The following is a 20,052-nucleotide window of genomic DNA, read 5'->3' as shown; positions in this document are numbered from 1 at the left end:
TAGTTCTGTAATTATGAATTAAACATTTAACCACAAGAGTACTTAGCCAGTTTTGGACCGAACAGACACAGGAAATAGGACAGAATGATAGTTATTTCTTTGGTCCCTACGATGAACTGAGCGTTGTCCAGGTTGCTTACTTAACCCTTAAAAATTCTTGTGAGTTAGGTGGCTCTAGGTTCTTTGAGATGCTATTCATTCACTCATTCACGTATTCACTTGTGTATTCCGAATTTGAATGTTTTCTGTAAGCCAGTCACTACTCTAGCCATTGGGGATATGGCAGTGAACAAAACAGACAAAAATTCTTAGAGAAGAGGGATAAAAAAATAACATGGAAGAGGGGATGGGACCTGTACATCTAAGGAAGTCAGGTAGGTCTCCATTAAGAAGGTGACATTTGAACAGAGATATAGGAAAGTACAAAAGCAAGCCACATTGGGTATCTAGAAGAAGAGTATTCCAGGTTAAGACCAGAGACAGAGTATGCCAGGCACATCTTAGCAATAACAAGGCGGCCAGCATGGCTGAATTAGAGGGGGTGGATGGTAGGATATGAAATTAGAGGTGAAACTGAGGGAAAGGAATGTGGGGGTAAATCATGGGATAGGAAAGGAAGGGTTAGGCTGTTGGAAGGATTTTTGCTTTCACTCAGTGAGGTAGGAAGCCATTGTGGGGAGGAAAGTTGAGTAGGAACATGAATTTGTTTTAAAAGACTGACTCTGGCTTCTGAATTTAGAGAAGCTATGGGAGGCACAAAGGTAGAAACAGGGAGACCGTTAGGAAAACCATTGCAGTGAGTCAGATGGAAGAAGACCATGAGTGAATGGCTCAGATGTTCACAGTGGAAGTGGTGAGAATTGGTGGGAATCTGATGTATTTTTAAAGAAGTACCTAAGAATTAGCTGAGAGTTTGGATATGGTGTATGAGAGAAAGAGAGGAGTTGCAATGACTTCAATTGTTCCACACAGAATAAGCAGAAGGATGGAGTTTCCATTGACTGAAATGAAGAGGACTGGCTATAGGAAGGAGGGGCTTGTGGAAGAGGACCAGGGCTTATGCTTTGGACATGTTAAGTTTGAGATGCTTATTCACCATCATTTCATGCCCTTGTTGAGCAGAACTGGAAAGAGACGTTTGCCATGGTTAAGCATTTTGCGTAGGATCACAAAAGAAGAGATATTACTGTCAAACCCAGTCTGAATAATTCCAAAACCAAGTTTGTAACTACCACCCTCTTCTGCCCCAACCCTTGGGTTTCTGTTTGAGTAGATCTCAGAATAGTTCTAGAATAATTTAAATTCACACATCACCATCAACCTAATTTTTAACCCTTTCTAATGCCAAGTGTTTCATGTTCTAGCCATTTACGTTTTAGCTGCTTTTATTTCTTGTCTCATCCTTTTGTAATGGTATTTTGAACCATTTCTTTACTAAATGGTAAGCAGAAAGGGAAGACAAGAAAAGCCACAAGGACAAATAGTGTCTGTTGACAGCAGCTTGGTCCTATCTGAACTCCCAGTAGAGCAATGCAAAGTTGGAGGATGAACATCTAATTCAATAATGGTTGAGATGACCTTTTTCCCTTCTGCTGAGATATATTTCTCTGGATACAGACTTAAATACGTATGCACATCTCAGTTTTTAAGTAATATTCATATCCACCCAAAAGCAAACAAATTACATAAACTACCCCCCCCCAAAAAAAACTGTGAATTTTTCAGTGTAAGATGTTTGACATGTTGGCATGTAAATATGTTGCTTTCACACAAAGCCAGTGGAGGAAGGTCCAGATACACAGAGAAAGCAAGACTGGAAGAGGAAATTACATGAACTTGGTCCTGGTGTCTTTTAAATGAATAAAGGCAGATAGACTAATTCTTTGGGAAGAGGAAGGAGTTTAAGGGCTGGACGTTGGTTAGCTAGGTGAAAGTCCAGAGAGAACCCGCATGGATTGCTTTTCCATGGAAGCATTCCCAAAGGTGACTTAAGCTTCCCAGGTCTGTTCCTGGCCATCTATGACACTAGCATAAGTCATGAGGGGGTGTCCCCGAACACTGTCGTCTCCTAGCAGAATGACATCTCTAGGCAGCCTCTGTCATGGTCTGCCTTCAGAGTGCCAAGAAGTTCTGGTCACCTGTCCCTCAGCCATAGCTTTTCCACCAATTACTCACCTTTGCAACAGCTGGCACAAATATCTCACCCACTATCCCCCTGTCTTCCAGACTGCCTTCATGAAAAATCCTGTGGCAAGCCCAGAGCGTGGGTCCTTGTACCATCGTCACCTCTTTCCTGAAAGATGACAATATCATTATTCTGCTGAAGTCAGGTTACAAAGAGTCAAAATAGTCAGTGTGCTTGGAAATGGGGGATCAGAGGGCACGTTAGGGAATTCAGGGCAGGGTGATGTACTATGCCTTGGATTCCTGGGGGGACAACAGGATGTGGCCGTGATAAAATTCACCAGGTGTTGGTTTTGCAGATTGTCTTGGTTTTTGGTTTTTGTCTTGATAGGGAGAAACATCGTAGTATTTAAACATTCTTGCAGAACAAAAAGAACCTCAATTTGGGTTTCACAATTTGCATAGCTAATTCCATAAGCTGTTCTATTTAATGTGAATATTCATGTCCCCTCCTCTCATATGAAGTTGTTACATTATGAGGTAGGGAGGGGGCAGCTGGAGAGCCCTGTGCCTCATCATTCTTGGGAGGAATGGGAGGTGGAGGGCACGAGCCCTTCCTACCGTGTCCTCGTATTGGCGTGGCCCTGCCATCCCCCGAGTGAGGCATAGGCAGGGCCACCTACGTGGCTATCATATTGACAGCAGCCTTTAAGCATGCTCCAAGCTCTGACATGTGAATCTTAGTGCCTTTTCTCCCACAGTCTTAGACCTTTGTAGTATTGCAAAGCCTGTCGGTGTTGGGGGCGACGGGGATAGAAGGGTGGCCTAATGCCCCATCCGGCTGGGATGACCGTGACTGCCGCATCTGCTTTCTTCCCTGGTGTTCCCTGCCAATCTCCTGCTTTCTCAGCTCCTTTTCATGGTAATAAGTGCCATGGTGGTCCTGGACGTAAACAGCCATCAGGCAGACCTGTCAACATTGGCTTTACGCCCTGAAGTCACAGCCCTTGTTTCCTGCCAGAGCTCTCTCTCCCGCCCCAGTCCTTCTGGTTCCCCAATGCCCCCCATCCGGAGCCATTCTTGTGTTGTGAGAAGCCCTCACTGCACTCACACCCAGCAGGTCACAAAGGACTGTGACTACTGTCATGGCACAGCTGAGCAGAGCAGGGAAGGGAGGGCCGGCTGTTCAGTAATGGTGGTCACTGGTGTGGAGGCTGTGTTTCAGGACATTGAAGGAATAACCTCACAAGAAGCAAATGAGAAACATAAGTAGTTCTTGAGATAATACGTGTGAGCAGGAAACAGTGGAGTAGGAAAAAGACATAGCATTCAGATGTGGGGTCTTTCTTTTTCTTACTTGCCTTCCTGTCTTCTGTGGCCAGGGAGACTGTATTAATAAGTAATAGTTGAAAAGAGTGAAAAGGGTACTACAGAAGAGGAGGAATCTTCAACATTTATGTCTGCTGTGTGGATTGTTCTATGACCTTTAGAAAGGAAAGCCCTTCACCCGTTCATACAAGTGAGATTTTGCCAAAGTCCCTCCTTCACTCAGCAAATGTCTGTGTGAGAATGCTAATTTCAGGGACTCCATCAGTTAACATAGATTTAAAAAAAAATACCTTTCTATCCACATGTTGGGAGATGTTTGAAAAGACTCCACTGGATAGAAATAGTAGTGGTGGTGACAGCGAACGTGTATTTTACATCGCTCGTTCAGAAGACCAAGAGCTCTGGCTGTACGCGGTGTCCTACTTAACTGTGGCACAGCTCTGTCCAGTGTAGACAGTGCCGTGGTCCCTGTTTTACAGAGAACAAATCTGAGCTGAGAAACATGAAGTCATTTGCCCCAGATGGCACCAAAGTAAAACGGCAGAGAGCCCGTCAGCCTAGGACTGTCTGAGTCTGTAATGTGCACCTTGAAATGCTGTGTTTTAGAGGAAGGTGAAGACAAGCAGGGACCTTTGTTTCCTGTGCTGGCACTCATGCCTGCCTGCCCCTTGGAATTTTTTCCTCCCTGGCATCTTGGTACAGGAGGTTGTTACACTCACTCTTGTTCATATGGGTGTCTGCCATCCGTCAAAGCCAGAGGTGGTAAAGTCGATGCCTGCCTTGCTAGTCCCTGTTGAGCATGCCAGTCCTTTGTGAGCATGACTGACTTGGGAAGAATCGGGATGACTGGTTAGCCATGGTTCCTGAGCAACGCAAAGAACACCAGTACTTGGCCACAAGTCCCCAGGGGGATACTGTTCTGTGCTGAGTACAGGTACTCAGCGTCCTAACCTGGCATTTACTCCTTCCTTGCTGTGTGACCGGGAGGACACCATGTCTCCTATTTTTTAGTGTTGAATTTATGAGGTAAATAGATGGACTGAACCATCTTGGAGATGCCTTATAGCTCACACATTTGAGAGATTAGTCCCCGGTGAATTGGCAGGCCCAAATCAAGAACCCGCAGCCTTCCATTCATGACCATGCAAAGAGCCATTCACCAGTGAGCAGAAGCTGTCATTCACCATGTGGCACCAGGCAGGCCCCATAGGGTGAAGAAACCCTGAAAAGTGGCCAGGAGAAAATTAGGGTGTGGCTTCAGCCAAAGGGAAATCTGGCCCTTTATTTATGTGATTGTATATTTGCACTCTAAGTGTCTTAAAGATGCTGTGAAGAAAGGAAATAAAGTCAGAAAGACTAACATTGTGTAGGTACTATCTTCTGGAGGGACTGAGGAATCAGAGGCTTCTAGAATAGTCTCAAGAGACATTTCCTTGAGGTCTTTGCTTTTTGTTGTTGCCTTGGTTAAGCCGAGGTGCACAACTTGTTTTCTTAACCAAGCCCTTTCTTCAGTATAGCTTAAGGAAGAAAGTGCTGTTTCTGGAGCCCAGGATGTGCGGTATTTGGAGACTAACTCTGTTGCTTCCTGGCTCTGTGACCCTGAGTAAGTAACATCATGTCTTTGGTTCTCCTTGTCTGGAAAAAGGAATCCTAATAGTATCTAAGTCTCAAGGTTGCTGTTGGGATTAAATGACAGAAGCCAGTGTCCTTCAGCTTAGTTTTCTATTCACCATAAGGGTTCAATAGAAGGTAGCTGGTGTGATTTCCAGTAGTTCTGTTCCAACTGAAAGAGGGATCCTGGGGTGGCCTTTTTGAATCTAAATATCTTGTGCCAAATCCGTTTTGTATTCCCACTGTGGGTCAGATTCCACGTGGTTCTTTCTTTGTGACATTTAGGGAAAACATGACGTTTGGTTTCTAGCACACTTCTGTGACCGCTACGGATTTCATGTGTTCATTCCATCCTGTAATTATTTGCTGGCTGCCTCCATTGTGGATGGCAACACAGAAACACGTGTGAGTGGCAGCTACTGTCTTTTTCCTGTGTGGCAAGCCCACGTGCTTTCACAGACCCCACGCTGAGCCATGTCGGTACTCTGACCCCTCAGTCCGTATCCTCGTGCTGTCATTCTGGCTCGGGGAGGCGTGTGTGCAGGCTGCTCGTGCCTCTCCTGATCGTGTGGTGCTCTGCACACTCACTTCGTTCATCACCATAATTGGCAAAGGCAGTCCTGCACCTTGGCTGCAAGCCTCGCGTCCTTGCTGACAGCCTGCTTTTCAGGCGAGGCGTGACTTTATGTTTTGTTAAACAAAAGCAAAATGAGAATAGAATCAGAAAGAGCTGTTGTTAGTAAAAGATTCAACCAAACATTTTTTAAATGAAGGGTGTGGGATGTGACTTTCATATTTTATGGGATCACAAGGGCAAGGCAAATAAGGATTAGTACAGTGCCCTCTCTCAAAATTGAAATCTGTCACTGGTCTCAGAGTGATGGTTAGCTACCTGATTGTCAAAAATCCTTACATCAATAGAATCTTGACTTAATTTGGTAATGTCTTGCAGTGTGTGTCCTTCCTCTTGGCCTTTCACTTCTTCCTTATTTCTAACCTGCTGGCAGGCAGTCCTGTGGTTGGAAATATGGAATAGTTGACCAGCATCCTCCATCACACATGGCACATAAAATGGAATCTCATGTGTCCTAGATCCCTTGGAGCTGGAAATCACCTAGATATACAGAACAGTGCCAGACATTCTGCTCGGGCTGTTCTCCTGGACCATCCGTTAACCCCTATGTAGTGAGCATCTGCTATAACTGGGCAGCCCTGATCTATACCCTGGCCCCTCTGTTGCTTCCTCTAAGCCCCAGCATCCCCCAGCCCCATCGAGAAGCTTCCATCTGGCCAAATTCTATGTGCGTCCCTGACTGCCACCCTCCCCTTCTTATTCCTTCTTAGTTCCTTATGGTGTCCTTACCATGTACTCTTCCGTCTTCATACGGATGTCCGGGTTCGCAGTTGCCTTGGCAACTCAGGAGTCTCATTCTTTCTAGGTCCTCAGCCCTTCTTATCCAGGCAGGCGCACTGGGGTGGTTTGCTGGCTTCTTGATGTCTGAGATACCACGGACCACCGTATTAGTGAAAGGACCGATGCGGGGCATCCCTGATGCCAGGGGCAGCACACCGGACCCCGAGGTTCACCATAACTAGAGCTACCACTCAAGAGAGAGCCCTTGGTAGAGATTATGAGCAGGCTGCCTTTGCCTTGAGTGTCATTTCCACCAGATGAGTTGAAACATGAGGATTTCAAACTCTTAGACCTTAGTTCGTGGAAAGTGTTAAGGCAGCAGCTGAACAAAGCTTCACATTAAACATCCCCTGTGAATGGCCTCACAGAAACAAAAGCCCCAAAGGGCAGGCATTTGGGATACTGACCTTGATGTTTCTAAGTACCAAGGAATCTCTATTACACCACATTGTTTGGGAGTGTCGTGCAAAAAGCTGGGGGAAAAGTGTTCTCTTAAGCAGGTTGGGTTGTTTCTCCAAAGGAGCAAACATCACAGTCCAATGGGCAGCTTTGAGGCTATTTTGGCTGCACATTTAAGAACTTAAACATTCCACCTCCCAAGAACCCTCAGATATGTAGCCAATAAACAGCACACACTAGGTGAAGCACCGAATTTAACTATCATATCTTAGTGACACACATCGATGCAAAAGTCAGTGCCTGGAAAAAGCTGGAAATGATCAGATGGAAATTTCCCTCTGAATATAAGCGCTGCAACCCGTGTTTATTTGATTATCAAAATGACAGGTTCTTGAGAAACCATGATAGACCCACTAATGAACCTGTTAGATACGACAATTTCCACAAGCAGCTGCTTCTCTTCATTGGTCAGTTAGAAAGCATGAAATGAAAAGTGGTTTTTAGGATTAGTTACCTTGAGAATTTCCTTATCACTTTTAGATCTTAATTTTAGGCAAATAATATGGGTAGTGAGTCATGCTGAAGTATGGCGTTCTTTTTTTCCAAGTCAGTTCCATTCAAATCCCCAAATAAAGGGGCGCCTGGGTGGCACAGCGGTTAAGCGTCTGCCTTCGGCTCAGGGCGTGATCCTGGCGTTCTGGGATCGAGCCCCACATCAGGCTCCTATGCTATGAGCCTGCTTCTTCCTCTCCCACTCCCCCTGCTTGTGTTCCCTCTCTGGCTGGCTGTCTCTGTCTCTGTCGAATAAATAAATAAATAAATCTAAAAAAAAAAAAAATCCCCAAATAAGAAAAAGGCCCAGAGGAGTGGGTGGGATGCAGCTAAGCTAGATGGTGACCAGAGCTAAGGCATCAGATTGGGAAACTACTTCATCCAGTTTCATTTCACGAGCAATAGATGTTGGTTCCACCAGTAGTGCCCCTCAGATGAATTACTATCAGTGATGACGGTGACCAGTCAGCTGTTTTCCTTGTGCTTTTATTGTTCCCAGCAGATGTCTATCTGCTCGTGTTGGAATTCTGGAGCGGAGAGCTATATAGTAAGCATTGTGGTTACGCCGGTTTGGAAACACCAGTTGTCTCCAATCCTAGTACCTATCTCTGTGGTTATTGGGATGATTCAATGAGACGATGCACATACAGTCTTAGAGCAGTGCCTGGCACATGAATGAACGTGAGAATGCTGTGCCTTTTCTAATTCTGCCTCTTTAGATTGCTGCCTCCTTTTAGACGGTCCCTCCGATGCCACGACAGATTACTGAATCATTATTTCCATCAACCTTTTTCCCCCTTCATATGAAAGGATAGCTTGTTTGTGCTACTTATAGATCGAAATGACTATCACTTTGGGTAGATTTTCCATAAGTTCACCCATGTTGGTCTGTTGACAGATATGCCTGTTTCTTCACCCTAATGAAGCACCTGTTTGTACCCATGAATCCATAGCTTTTGAGTTCAGTCTGTTTCCTAGAAGTAAATACATCCTTGACTCCCAGTGCTGTTTTCCCATCCCTGTAAATGTCATCACTCTCCCGTTGCCCATACTGCAAGCCTGGTAGTCCTTCCTGAGTCTGCTTTCTCCCCTGCACCCCACAGCTGATCCACAATTTCCACCTCAAAAAAATATGTCTTAGGGGCGCCTGGGTGGCACAGTCATTGGGCGTCTGCCTTCAGCTCCAGGCGTGGTCCCAGTGTTATGGATCGAGCCCCACATCAGGCTCCTCCGCTGGAAGCCTGCTTCTTCCTCTCCCACTCCCCCTGCTTGTGTTCCCTATCTGGCTGGCTGTCTCTCTGTCAAATAAATAAATATAATCTTTAACTACAACAACAACAAAAGTATGTCTTAAATCCACCAACTTCCCCCACCCTAGCACTCTGCCCCCGATTTCCAATTGCCATCACCTGGGCACCTGGGTGGCTCCGCCGGTTAAGCATCAGACTCTTGTTTTTGGCTCAGGTCATGATCTCAGGGTTGTAAGATCAAGCTTTATGTCAGGTTCTGCCCTGGGCATGGAGCCTGCTTAAAATTCTCTCTCTCCCTCTACGCCTGCCCCTCCCCCCTTCTCTTTTCCTCTTAAAAAAAAAAAAAAGAAGAGAAAGAATCCCCATCACCTCTTGCCTGGACTGATGCAGTCCCTTCCTGAGCAGTTGTATCGTTTCCATTTGTGCTGGATCCCCATCCATTGTCCACTCAGTAGTCAGGGTAGAATTTTTGAAGCAAACATCCAACCATATTTTGCCCTGATTTAAAACTCTGTAGTGATTTTCCAAATCCAGATATATGATTATGACCTATGAGTTCTGCGTGGTCTGGCCCTGAGGGAGGCCTCAGGAGGCCTCCTGCCACCACTGCAGGTTGTTTCCCCCAGAGCACTCACCTCCAGGACTAAGCGTGCTCCTATTTTTGTCAACACGTGGTTAATATTGGTCTCGCTCACTGGCCTGGAAGCTCCATGAGGGCGGGGCACAGTCAACTTTGCTTATCACTGCGTCCCCAGCCCTTTGCATATATTTTTGAAACTTAGTAGGCACTCAAGTGTTTGTTAAATGAACAGATGAGTTCATCCCAAATTCCAATTATGCCCCTTTGTTGTCTGTCAAAGTAAAGTTTCTAAATATTAAAATTAGTCACTAACAATAGAGATTATTCTGTGTGCAAGTCATTAGACCATTGGTTTGTAGGAATATTTCTAGGAGCTTCGTTCCATTTTTTTTTTAAAGATTTTATTGACATATTTGAGAGAGAGAGAATGAGTGGGGGATAAGGGCAGTTGGAGAGGGAGAAGCAGACTCCTGGCTGAGCAGGAAGCCCTATGTGGGGCTCGATCCCAAGACCTCAGGATCATGACCTGAGCAGAAGACAAACGCTTAACCAGTGAGCCACCCAAGTGCCCCTAGGAGCTTCATTCTAAAAACCTTCCAGAATTATGTCCCAAGGCTCTATAAACATGAAAACACTAGAGGTTGAAAGATGGTTCTTCTTGTTTTGGCGTGAATATTTAAATTGGTCTCTGTCCTTCTACACTGTGCACTCTATTAAGATTTCCAGGGACGCCTGAGTGGCGCAGTTGGTTAAGCACCCGACTCTTGATTTCAGCTCAGGTTGTGATCTCAGGGTCATGAGATCGAGCCTCATGTCAGGCTCTGTGCTCAGTGCAGAATCTGCTTAAGACTCTCTCTCCCACCTCCCCACTCCCTCTCTCACAAATAACTCTTTAAAAAAAAGACTGTCCAGAATGACAACTTCAAATCATAATACTCTCATAAGATGGAGCTCAGATGAAACCAGCAATGTTTCCATTTCCTGAAGTAAAAAAATCAAAGCCCCACCTGTTAATATACATCTTGCAAACTCACCTACTAGCTGCTATTGAAATCTCTGTAATGATTTGTGTTTATTAGAGGAAGATGTCTGGCACCTTGAACATGCTTGGTAAGAGCAGTTGAATGAATATTCGGCTCCGTGTTTTACGGGGCGCTATTTATCGATGAGGCATAAAAGGGCGCTTCGGTAATTTAAGTTAACAAAATCACAGAGTTAGTGAGGGAAATAAGACATAGTGAATAGAAGGAAATGACACTTGAAATCTGTTTTCATTGCATTTTCACACTTTGTTCTTCATTCTTAAACTCATTTCCCTCTAAAAGTCAAGAATGTTATATTGGGAAATAATGTGTCTTGAAAACCTGAGCCAGCAAGCTTACGATCCAAGCGGTAATGACTTCTGTCATCGCTAATGAGGCAAATGGACGTTGAATATCTCAGTGCACTCATTGGGGCCAGCCTCTTGCCTGTTCTACAAGAAGCTGTCATATCAAATTTTTGTCCTGACTCCGTGGGTACTTTGATTCCTAAACCTTTCTGAGAAACCTAATCTGAAATCAAAGTCAAGTTTCTTAGATGTGGTCAGACAAGGTCACATTCAAAACAGTTCAGTGAACTTGCAGATCAAAGTTGAAAGGTAATGCTTCCCTCCCCAAACTGGCACAGACTTACCTGCTAGCTTACCTTTCAGTTTCTGACGTGGCTTTTTCACCTCCTTCCCAACGACTGGGAAAATGAGAGTTCATCCTCTGAAAAATGGTAGAAGAGTTCCTTTAAATCATTTAATTAGGAAATTGGACGCGGTTGTATTTTGGAAATGCACCTTTATCCAAATCAGTGAATCACAGGGCATTTTGTTGAAGAAATAATCTTTTTTTTTTTTTTTTTTAAAGATTTTATTTATTTATTCGACAGAGATAGAGACAGCCAGCGAGAGAGGGAACACAAGCAGGGAGAGTGGGAGAGGAAGAAGCAGGCTCATAGCAGAGGAGCCTGATGTGGGGCTCGATCCCATAACGCCGGGATCACGCCCCGAGCTGAAGGCAGACGCCCAACCGCTGTGCCACCCAGGCGCCCCAAAGAAATAATCTTGATCAGAGATTGCATAAAGTGAGATGTGCTACAGGAATCCTTACGAATTCATAGTAGGACTTAAAATCAGAATTTCGCAGTAATTTCTGGCTTATTGGCTTTATTTTTGGCCTAAAGTGTCAGGAGTTGNAGCCGCAGATTCTCCTCCTCCCAGCGTCCTGACCTCCATAAAAAGAGGACCCATCACACTCAGTGCCTACATAGCAACACCAAGGACCACCCCCACCCCCACCCCCAACCCCATTGCTACCTTCTTGCCATGCGGAACCTTGAGATATTACCTAAAATGGCTCTGGAAAGCAGGGGGATGGTGACTCATGTTAGATACGATCTTAACATCTCATGACTCAGGTTTTTATCAAACTCCATGTGATTTAAAAAACAAACAAACAAAAAAAACCACAACAACAACCTTGCCATTGCTTTATATTTCAGTGTTCTGTCTCTTGTGGTCGAGGGCATAAGCAACGAAATGTTTACTGCATGGCAAAGGATGGAAGCCATTTAGAAAGTGATTACTGTAAACACCTTGCTAAGCCAAATGGGCACAGGAAGTGCAGAGGAGGAAGATGTCCCAAATGGAAGGCTGGCGCCTGGAGTCAGGTGAGCAACGCTTCTCCTTACGACTGCTTCCTTCTTACCTCCCGCCGCGCGGCCGACACCGGCGTGTTGGTCGTGTTTCTCGGCACAGTTCGGGTTTGGCAGAGGGGAGCTTGGGGACAACGGGGAAGGGAACACTCCTTATGTCAGCATGCTTGTTAGCTGGGAGACCTTGGGCCAGTGGATGCAGCCCTTGCATGACTCCTAAGGTTGGAGTCTAAGTGGTAGTGGACGCGGGTGTCAGACGTCTAGCGCAGAGAAGCCCTTCAGTACTTCGCGGACAGCGTTTTTTAGTGGCCTCCGCCACGTAACCAACCACTAGCTATCCTTGACTGCAGCAAGCGGGACTCCGACCACCGGGCAGGAATTGGGTCTGGGTACAGATGCTTCAAGAAAGGGCTGTCAACATGAAGTATTCGTGAATACCTCTCTGCTCGTTTGCTTCTGTACGACAGAGTGGGGGACAGAAGAACCGCTCTCGCAGTTTCTAGCTATGCGACCTTGGGTGATCTGTTTCACTTCCCTGAGCCGACGTCATATAGCTCTTCCGAGGATTTAGTGCAATAATGAATCCCGAGTACTTAGTTCAGAGGTCGTAAATCTAAGAGGCTCTCAGGAGAAATATTTTGTTTGGATGAATGTGATGTGTCTCTTGGATGGGGAAGGGGGTTAAGTTCCCAAGAAACCAGTTATAGTCAGACTCCACTAATTCCAAACATTTGGTAATCTAGAAAGGAGCTGGGTGAGAGAGTTTCCCTGTTGTATTCAACAAGGAACTTTAGAAGCTTCTGTTTACCTATAAACAATTGATGTGTGAACCAAAGTCTCTCACACGTAAGCCTCTTCACTCTACGCTTGTCCATCTTCTCAGCTTGGTTGAAGGTGCTTGCTTAAAAATATTACGGTGCAGTTTGACATAATCATTCCTGCTACTCTTCCTCTCGTTGATCAGCCTCTGTGAGCTTTTACTGACCTTGTGGTTCTCCTGTGCAGCAGAGAATCATACCGATGTTCCCAAAAATCGATAGAAAAGTTGGTTCCAGGTTGGTGGGCTCTAGATTTGGTTCTTTCAGAGCCTGCATTTTGATTCCCTGGAGCCTCAGAGAAGCTTTGGACAGCTGTGTTAACATGGGGAGGAGTTGGGAATTCTCCATTTCGACCTGACAAATGGAAAATTCCTCTAGAAATGTGAATTTGTCTTAAATGCTCTGAGGGGGCATCATTGTCCCAGATGCCCCCCCGCCCAGCCAAAGGCCACTTCAAGGAAATGTAAGACACGACCTGCTTCATTCCCTAGCAGAGTAGCCTCGTCTTTCACAAGGCCTCTCTCATAATGTTCACGTGTGTTTTTGTTTCTTTTTTGATTCAACAATCAAAGCATCAGTGGCCAACCAGAGCGAGTTCCTCCTCTGGCTTCGCTAAGTGATCAGATTTCAAGGCAGTGTTTCATACTGGTCATCCTTAATGGTTTGTCTAAGTGACTGCTGTCTTCTGTAACTTCCAGCCCTTTTATTTGGGGAGCTATTCAATTCATGTATAAGCCTGCAGCTAACATTATTGAAGATACTGCACTAATTAGCTTGTCCTCTTGTAGACTTTCATGCTCTGTTGCTTTTCTTTATGTTCCTTGGCCTCTACTTATCTATTTGCATCATGCCCTGAATATTAAGTTTGGAGCATGGAAATGGTGCTCATTTTATAGGCCAATTTATTCAATATAGAGACAATTAAAAGAATCTTTCACTTTTTATTGGTAAACACAGTGTGAGTTTTAGTCTAGTAGTCTGTGATCTTGTTGGGAAGTCTAAAATTGCTTACAAAGCCGGGATGATTAGGTTTGAACCCTGGGGTTTGTTTTTTGTTTTTTGGTTTTTTTTAACATAAGGTAATAGGATTATCAGAATGCCTCCCTAGAAAAGGCTGCACCTGTTCAAAATGATTGCTTAATAAAACAGTCTAGTCACCTTTGTAGAAAATGCAAGTAAACACAGTTATGTAATGGTCTGTGGCCAGCTTTGTAATGCCATGATTTGATTTGTAGAAATGAATTATAAAGGCAGGCAAGATAAGGTGCTGCATGGGCAAAATCCGATTTATGCAATTTAGAAGTATGCCTGAAAATAATCGGATGCAGTGGTTAATGGAGAAAGACGGTCTGCATGGTTAAAGATTATTGGCTTACTAATGATCCATTGGTAAACAGAAATACCCCTAAGGCAGTGATCTTGAAGCAAGAGTGATGATTATCCATTTGCAACAATGTATAGAAGATTTTATATCTATCTGGCCCTTCTGTTTTCCGCTGGAACTATATTCTAGTCATCTCCTGTTTGAGGTAGGAAGAAGAATTAGTGCCATTTCTCATCATGTCGAAATGTCTGAGGATAATAGCATGTATAGAATATTGGACTGTGTTGATCTTCATGTCTCGCCCTCGAAATTGGTGCTTTGAGATTCAAAGTGGAATCTACATCTTTTGAAAATCTTGAATTTGTCAAGGAAATTTTCCCAATAAAAGGAAAGCTTATAGTGGAAAACATCCTCACTAAAATTTTAAAGCAGTTTTTTGGAAGTTCACATTCAATTTGTTTAGATGCTTTTATCAAGAGATAAGGGATGCTCATGAAATTTTAAGACAAAAATCGGCATCAGATTCTTGATTCAGTTTGATAAATGTGAAGGCTCTGTAGTCCCATGATACAGAACCATTCCAGAGTAAAAATTGTTTAATCCATTCCCATAGAAAGATTTTTAAAAAAATGAAGGTCAGAAATAAAAAGAGTAAATGATCAGATTAGAATAAAAGTAACATTTCATCATCGCTTGTCAATCATGAATTCACTCGGTCAATTCATTTCTCCGTCCTGAGATGCATGTCTTTCTCACACTTGAACCCCTCTGTGCTCAGAATGGGTCTAACAACCAATGAAATGCCATGATTTAATTAAAATAGCCCTTTTTTTCTTAATGATACAAAATATAATGCTCCGTCTTGCCATCAGTGATGTCTTCATTGGAGGGAAATAATTAAATTTTAAAAGCTCTTCACTGCTAATTCCAAATTGCATGATGAATCCACCAGCCATTTTTGGTTAGAACTTTTGTAATTACGGCTCGGGTGTGGTGTCTGATTCTGAAGTATTCTGCTCGTGTTTAATGCAGAAACATGGCAAATGTGTAGCTTGTGTCCTGTGAGAAATCAAGGACACCATATGCACATAGTCAGTGATGAGAAAGAGAGTCGCTTGAGTGCTTCGTGCTCTCCATTATTTCGTTTGTACTTGAACTGTAAGCATTGATGTTGACATGTTTGAATACAGGCGTCTCACCCACACTCTTGTTGATGTAGCAGAAAAGACTGCACCCCATTAGTACCATATTTTAAACTGGAAGCCCGCTTCTAAACCAGAGTAGCCATGGCACATTGCCTAGGGCAGAACTCACTTTGACTGCTTTATGTTTTTGTGTTTGCTGGAGTTAATTATCCCTGCTCTTTGCCATCTTTGTGCAGGATCTCTCTGAAAGGTTTATTAGGAAATAGAAAAGATACATTCTATCAAATGCTTAGCATGCACCTCAGCTCTCAACTAGGGGTGATTTTATACTCTCGGGACATTTGGCAATGTCTAGAGACAGTGTTGGTTGTCATAAGTTGATGGAGGAGGCAGATATGACTGGCATTAAATGGGTAGAGTCCAGGGATGCTGCTGGACTTCCTATGACAGATATAGGACAGCTCCAAGCAATAAAGGATTGTTAGGTTGAGAAACCCTAGTACAGTCTGGCACATAGTAAGTGCTTAGTAAAATGTTGCTATTATTATTGGGACTGTTATCATTTATTAAAGTTGGTTCATTTGGCTATTTTTCAAGCTAGTCCCTCCTCTAAATAACATCACCACCATAATTTCAGAAATAATACTGGAAAAAAGTATGTAAAATACTTCCCAGTTTTCAGGTATTTATTATAATTCCCCACACATTGAAAGTTGCAGAGATTCTTTTTATCTGTGGAAATAAGTGTCAAGGTCCCCCTGTAAGTTGGGGAGTTCTGCATGTTAGCATTGCACAGTAGGGAGGACAGAGAGATGAAACACAGCTCCCAGCTCAGTAGTTCGGAACTAAAAACATCTCCTTTCAAACCTGCACATTCCATGCTGGAATGAGGGCAGGGGGAAACACATTAATAGAGACTGCTCAACCTTTTCCCCCTGCACACTAACTAGAATAGTTAGTACTGAATAGAATAAGAAGCATTAAGCACACACACGTGCACACACCGCCACCCTCATCACCTCCAGGGTCATGCAGAGGTCTTTCTGATGCTGTTTTATTCATGGGCTTTCCATACAAATCTCTCAGAATTCACCAAGCAAGCAGGGCTGGCTCTGTATGCAAATCGTTGCCTCCCTTGAGACAGCACAGGAAGAAAGTTGAACACGGAGAACTAACTCTGAGGCAGCATATTTCATTTTGAACAAAGATGACCATGGGAGGGGGGGTGTTTAGAAAGGCAAAGCTCAGACCTTACATGCATTTAAGTCATGGCAGAACTTCCTTTCTTTTCAAGCTGGCTTTGACATTATAAAAACCAGAAGCCACCATGGCATATTCCACCACTGAACCTTCCTGTGTCTTTATTTGCCTTTTGAGAAATTGTTGAACACTGGAGGAAGTGATTTTTGGTTACTGTTGGATACTTATGGCTCTTAATACCTTGCCTTTGTTGAACCATAAGTAATTTGCTCAATAACAATAGCATCAAAAAGAGGTTTCATTTACTCAGAGCTTGAACAGTACACACTCCAAAAGTCTTTAACGTTTGTTCCTTTTTCTTTAGGTTATTAAAACATTATGAGATTTTGGATTTATATCAGCTCTATGCCGTGCTCAAATGTGTTTGACTATTATTCTTAGTCTTTCTTTGCCTTTCCATTTTGATACACTGTTCTAGGTTTGTCCAGAGACATTCATATATATAAAACCCTTTGGCTGTTTGAATTTGGGATCAGATAGATAGGTAGATAGATATGATCCCAAATTAAAATAGCCAAAGGGTTTTTTAGTTGTCAGTGTTTGTTGTCAATGATGATGATGTCAGAACCTTTCTGTCATTCACTTAGCGATTCCCCCCAGTTGTAGTTCATTCATTTCCAGGGTAATCAATGGGAAATATTACACTTGTAGCTCCCATGAGCATTAAATGGTCATTCTCTGTAGACAAGGCCATCGCTTGTCTTCAGAAACCCTCCCATTCCACCCAGGACATAATGACTTTAAAAGTCTGGTTTCTTCTGGGTCACAAATTCATTCAATCCAATTAATACAATTAAACCCCAACAATAGTAGCTATGTTGCCTCAAAATATTTCCTTCTCTTCAGCTAGCTTTGATGTGAACGCTCGGGCTGCTGCGTGGCATAGATTCATCTGAAATGATATGATTTCCTGAGCTGCCCTCTAAATAGTATCAACTCTTTTCTTAAAATCTGAAATGAAAATAAAATTAATATTCAGCAGATCCATTGGGTGTGCTTCTCACTGGTAAATTCCCGTTAACCTCAGAGCAAGATGAATCCTGCTGCAGGTTAATTGGACAAGAATACTTTTCTAATTGAAAAGATCGTGATTCTCTTCTTTAAGTTTTCCTCTCAGAAATATGGCTGTAATGTATGTTAAACTTGTTTTCTCAATGCCAGACAAATTAATGGAGGCCGAGCTATTGCAAAAACTTGGTAACAATTTTAAATGGCTCAAGTAATAATATGCTGTTCTTTCCAAGCAATGTTGCCTGTAGTTTCTGTCAAAACCTTAATAAAGACAATAATTCTTGGCCTGCCCATAAGTGAGATTATGAAACCCAGCAATGAGGAAACCATTAAAAAATTAATTTAAAGGAAAGTTAATTGCAGACTTAATATGATGCTTTGCAACTTGGTCAACAAAATGTTTCAGCCTGATTAACAATATTTTTCAAGGGCTGGAAACATGACGCCCGCCCGCGGAAATGGTTTTTCCTTGTCAGCTTTTATTTTCCATATATTCATCTGAGGTTGTAAATAGGCTCTAATACTTCTGTGAATTCAGTAGTTAAAAAAAATTTTTTGCCTCTGTCTCCAGGACTAGGAGCAAGGAAAGGAAGAGAGGGAGAAAAATAATTCTACTTATAAGGCCCTAAAATCTTCCATGATTTACTCTCCTTGGGTTATACTTTTAATCTGCCAAGAAGTTCTTGTACAACAGCACTGTGTCTCCAATTTTCAAGAACTTCCAGTCCTTTGGGATAGAAATCATTTGGGGTTTTCATTTCACATGGCAGCACTATTTATTTCTAGGTTGTATTAAATGTTTCATAATGATCTTTCACAGCCTCATTCAATCTCCAAGAGTTTGGGTAACTTTAGAGATTCCCTAAGACTCAAATACGTCTCTCACTCACCAGCCTTGAAAGGCAGTTAAGTTTGCAAATTTAAGACGTTATCTTGGGTCCCTTTCATTGGAAATTAGAAAGCTTTGTAATAGTGGTGAAAGTCATTGGATTAGGAGTGCATTCCCCATGCCTGTGACCCTCTCCACCCCTGCCACACACACACACACACACACACACACACACACACACCCTCCCCACCAAATGACCCAAAGCTCCCACTTACACGGTCTTTCTTCTTAGTGCTCTGTGTCCTGTGGCCAAGGCACACGGCGGAGAAGTGTGGGCTGTCAGATGGGAGCACACAAAATAGCCAGAGAGTCCGAGTGCAACCCGTACACCAGACCGGAGTCGGAGGGCGTCTGCCAAGCCCCGCCGTGTCCTCTCTATGCTTGGAGGGCAGAGGAATGGCAAGAAGTAAGTAGAGCCATGAAGTGGGCACCTGCCAGGCATTTCGCTCAACCCCCCTTGCAATCATCACATCCATTACCCTGAAATGACTTCAAGCACGGTGACAAGGCTGGCTCTTTCCCAGAAGGTTTGCAGTCAGACGGCAAGCAATTCGCTCCGACCAGGGTGGGAGAGCTCCTCCTTTTTATGCAGTTCCTACGTCTGTGTTCTTGAATGTTCCAAGTCGGGCTGCCTCCAGAAAAGCTGTATCAGGCCTTGGGCCAAATGCATACAGCTATCTTGCACAAAAGGAGGGGGAGATAGAAAACATACTTTCGATATGTATATCCCAACTTGGTCATTCTGTATTAGTTCCAACGGCCACAAGGCAGACTCCAGGTAGGACCTGCTCTGTGTGTGTCTCCTTTCCTGACTTTGGCTGTCTAGTCAAAGACAGGTACGCTTGTGAAGCCCTGATTAATTAGTGAAGCATTTCCAATGTTTAAAAAAAAATGATAGAATCTGAAAAACAGCTCAGTTCATGCAGAAAGAGATAGACTTGTTTTTCTCCCTCCCCAAGTTAATGTTTAGTTAAAGAAAACTCTGCGTGTCCCTGGAGAAAAGTCTGGCTAGAGAAGGTAAGACTTTAGGAGGAGGGAACCTCTAGTTCCAGAATGGAATACATTGTAGAAAAGGGAGAAAGAGTATAAGAAAGCACAACTGCGTCCACTGACATTGGAATGAACTAAAAAGTACATGCTGTCAAGGGTTTAGAGATACGAATAATAAGACAGGAATTTCCCACCAGGAATGGATTTTAGAACAGGGAGAAACAGTGCCTGGCACAGCGCTCAGCACTTTACATGCATCCCCTCGCTTATTCATCTTTTGAAGCACTAGGCAAAGTGGGTGTCACTATGATCATCCCATTTCGTGGTCAAGGAAACTGAGTTCTGAGAGCCAATGTCATTTGTCCCAGTGTCACATACCCAGCAAGTAAAAGGAGCAAGACTTGATCCTAAATGTAAACCATCCCGAGATACTACCACTGCATTTTTTAAAAAAAATTTACACAAGTGCTCCTGGCAATACCACTTCATTTTTTTCCCAGGTGTATGGAGATATAATTGGCATATAATATTGTATTTATTTTGGGTGAAAACATGATTTGTTATATGTATCTATCATAAAATACCACAAAAAGTTAGTATTAACAATAACTGTTACAGTTAACGTCTGTTACCTCACAAAGTTACAATTTTTTTTTTTTCTGGTGATGAGAACT

General features: G+C 43.4%; 1 protein-coding gene and 1 long non-coding RNA gene across 9 annotated transcripts in view; one reads left to right on the top strand and one right to left on the bottom strand.

The window, feature by feature from the left end:
* ADAMTS9 (ADAM metallopeptidase with thrombospondin type 1 motif 9) overlaps window positions 1–20,052 on the top strand; it is a 182,617-nt gene that overhangs the window by 101,726 nt on the left and 60,839 nt on the right. For 5 of the 7 annotated variants that reach the window (XM_034658601.1, XM_034658598.1, XM_034658600.1 and 2 more), the window contains 2 exons: window positions 11,789–11,956; window positions 18,621–18,794. The exons of 1 other annotated variant lie outside the window; for it this stretch is intronic. In XM_034658601.1, the coding sequence (XP_034514492.1) occupies window positions 11,789–11,956; window positions 18,621–18,794 (342 nt within the window). The remainder of the gene's footprint in view (window positions 1–11,788; window positions 11,957–18,620; window positions 18,795–20,052) is intronic. One more of the 7 variants, XM_034658603.1, reaches the window with a different exon arrangement.
* On the bottom strand, window positions 1,765–18,705 carry LOC117801914. Of its 2 annotated transcripts, none has more exons than XR_004624736.1 (4): window positions 18,604–18,705; window positions 10,934–11,010; window positions 6,428–6,562; window positions 1,765–2,293 (listed from the first exon to the last, which is right to left on the bottom strand). It is a non-coding gene; the product is annotated as an uncharacterized LOC117801914 (long non-coding RNA). The 2 variants fall into 2 exon arrangements; XR_004624735.1 differs by having other exon boundaries at window positions 10,946–11,010.

Source organism: Ailuropoda melanoleuca, chromosome 4 (assembly GCF_002007445.2).
Source record: "Ailuropoda melanoleuca isolate Jingjing chromosome 4, ASM200744v2, whole genome shotgun sequence".
NCBI classification, from domain to species: domain Eukaryota; kingdom Metazoa; phylum Chordata; class Mammalia; order Carnivora; family Ursidae; genus Ailuropoda; species Ailuropoda melanoleuca.
The sequence above is the reverse complement of the archived record's forward strand: the minus strand, read 5'-3'. Positions and strand labels throughout refer to the sequence as shown.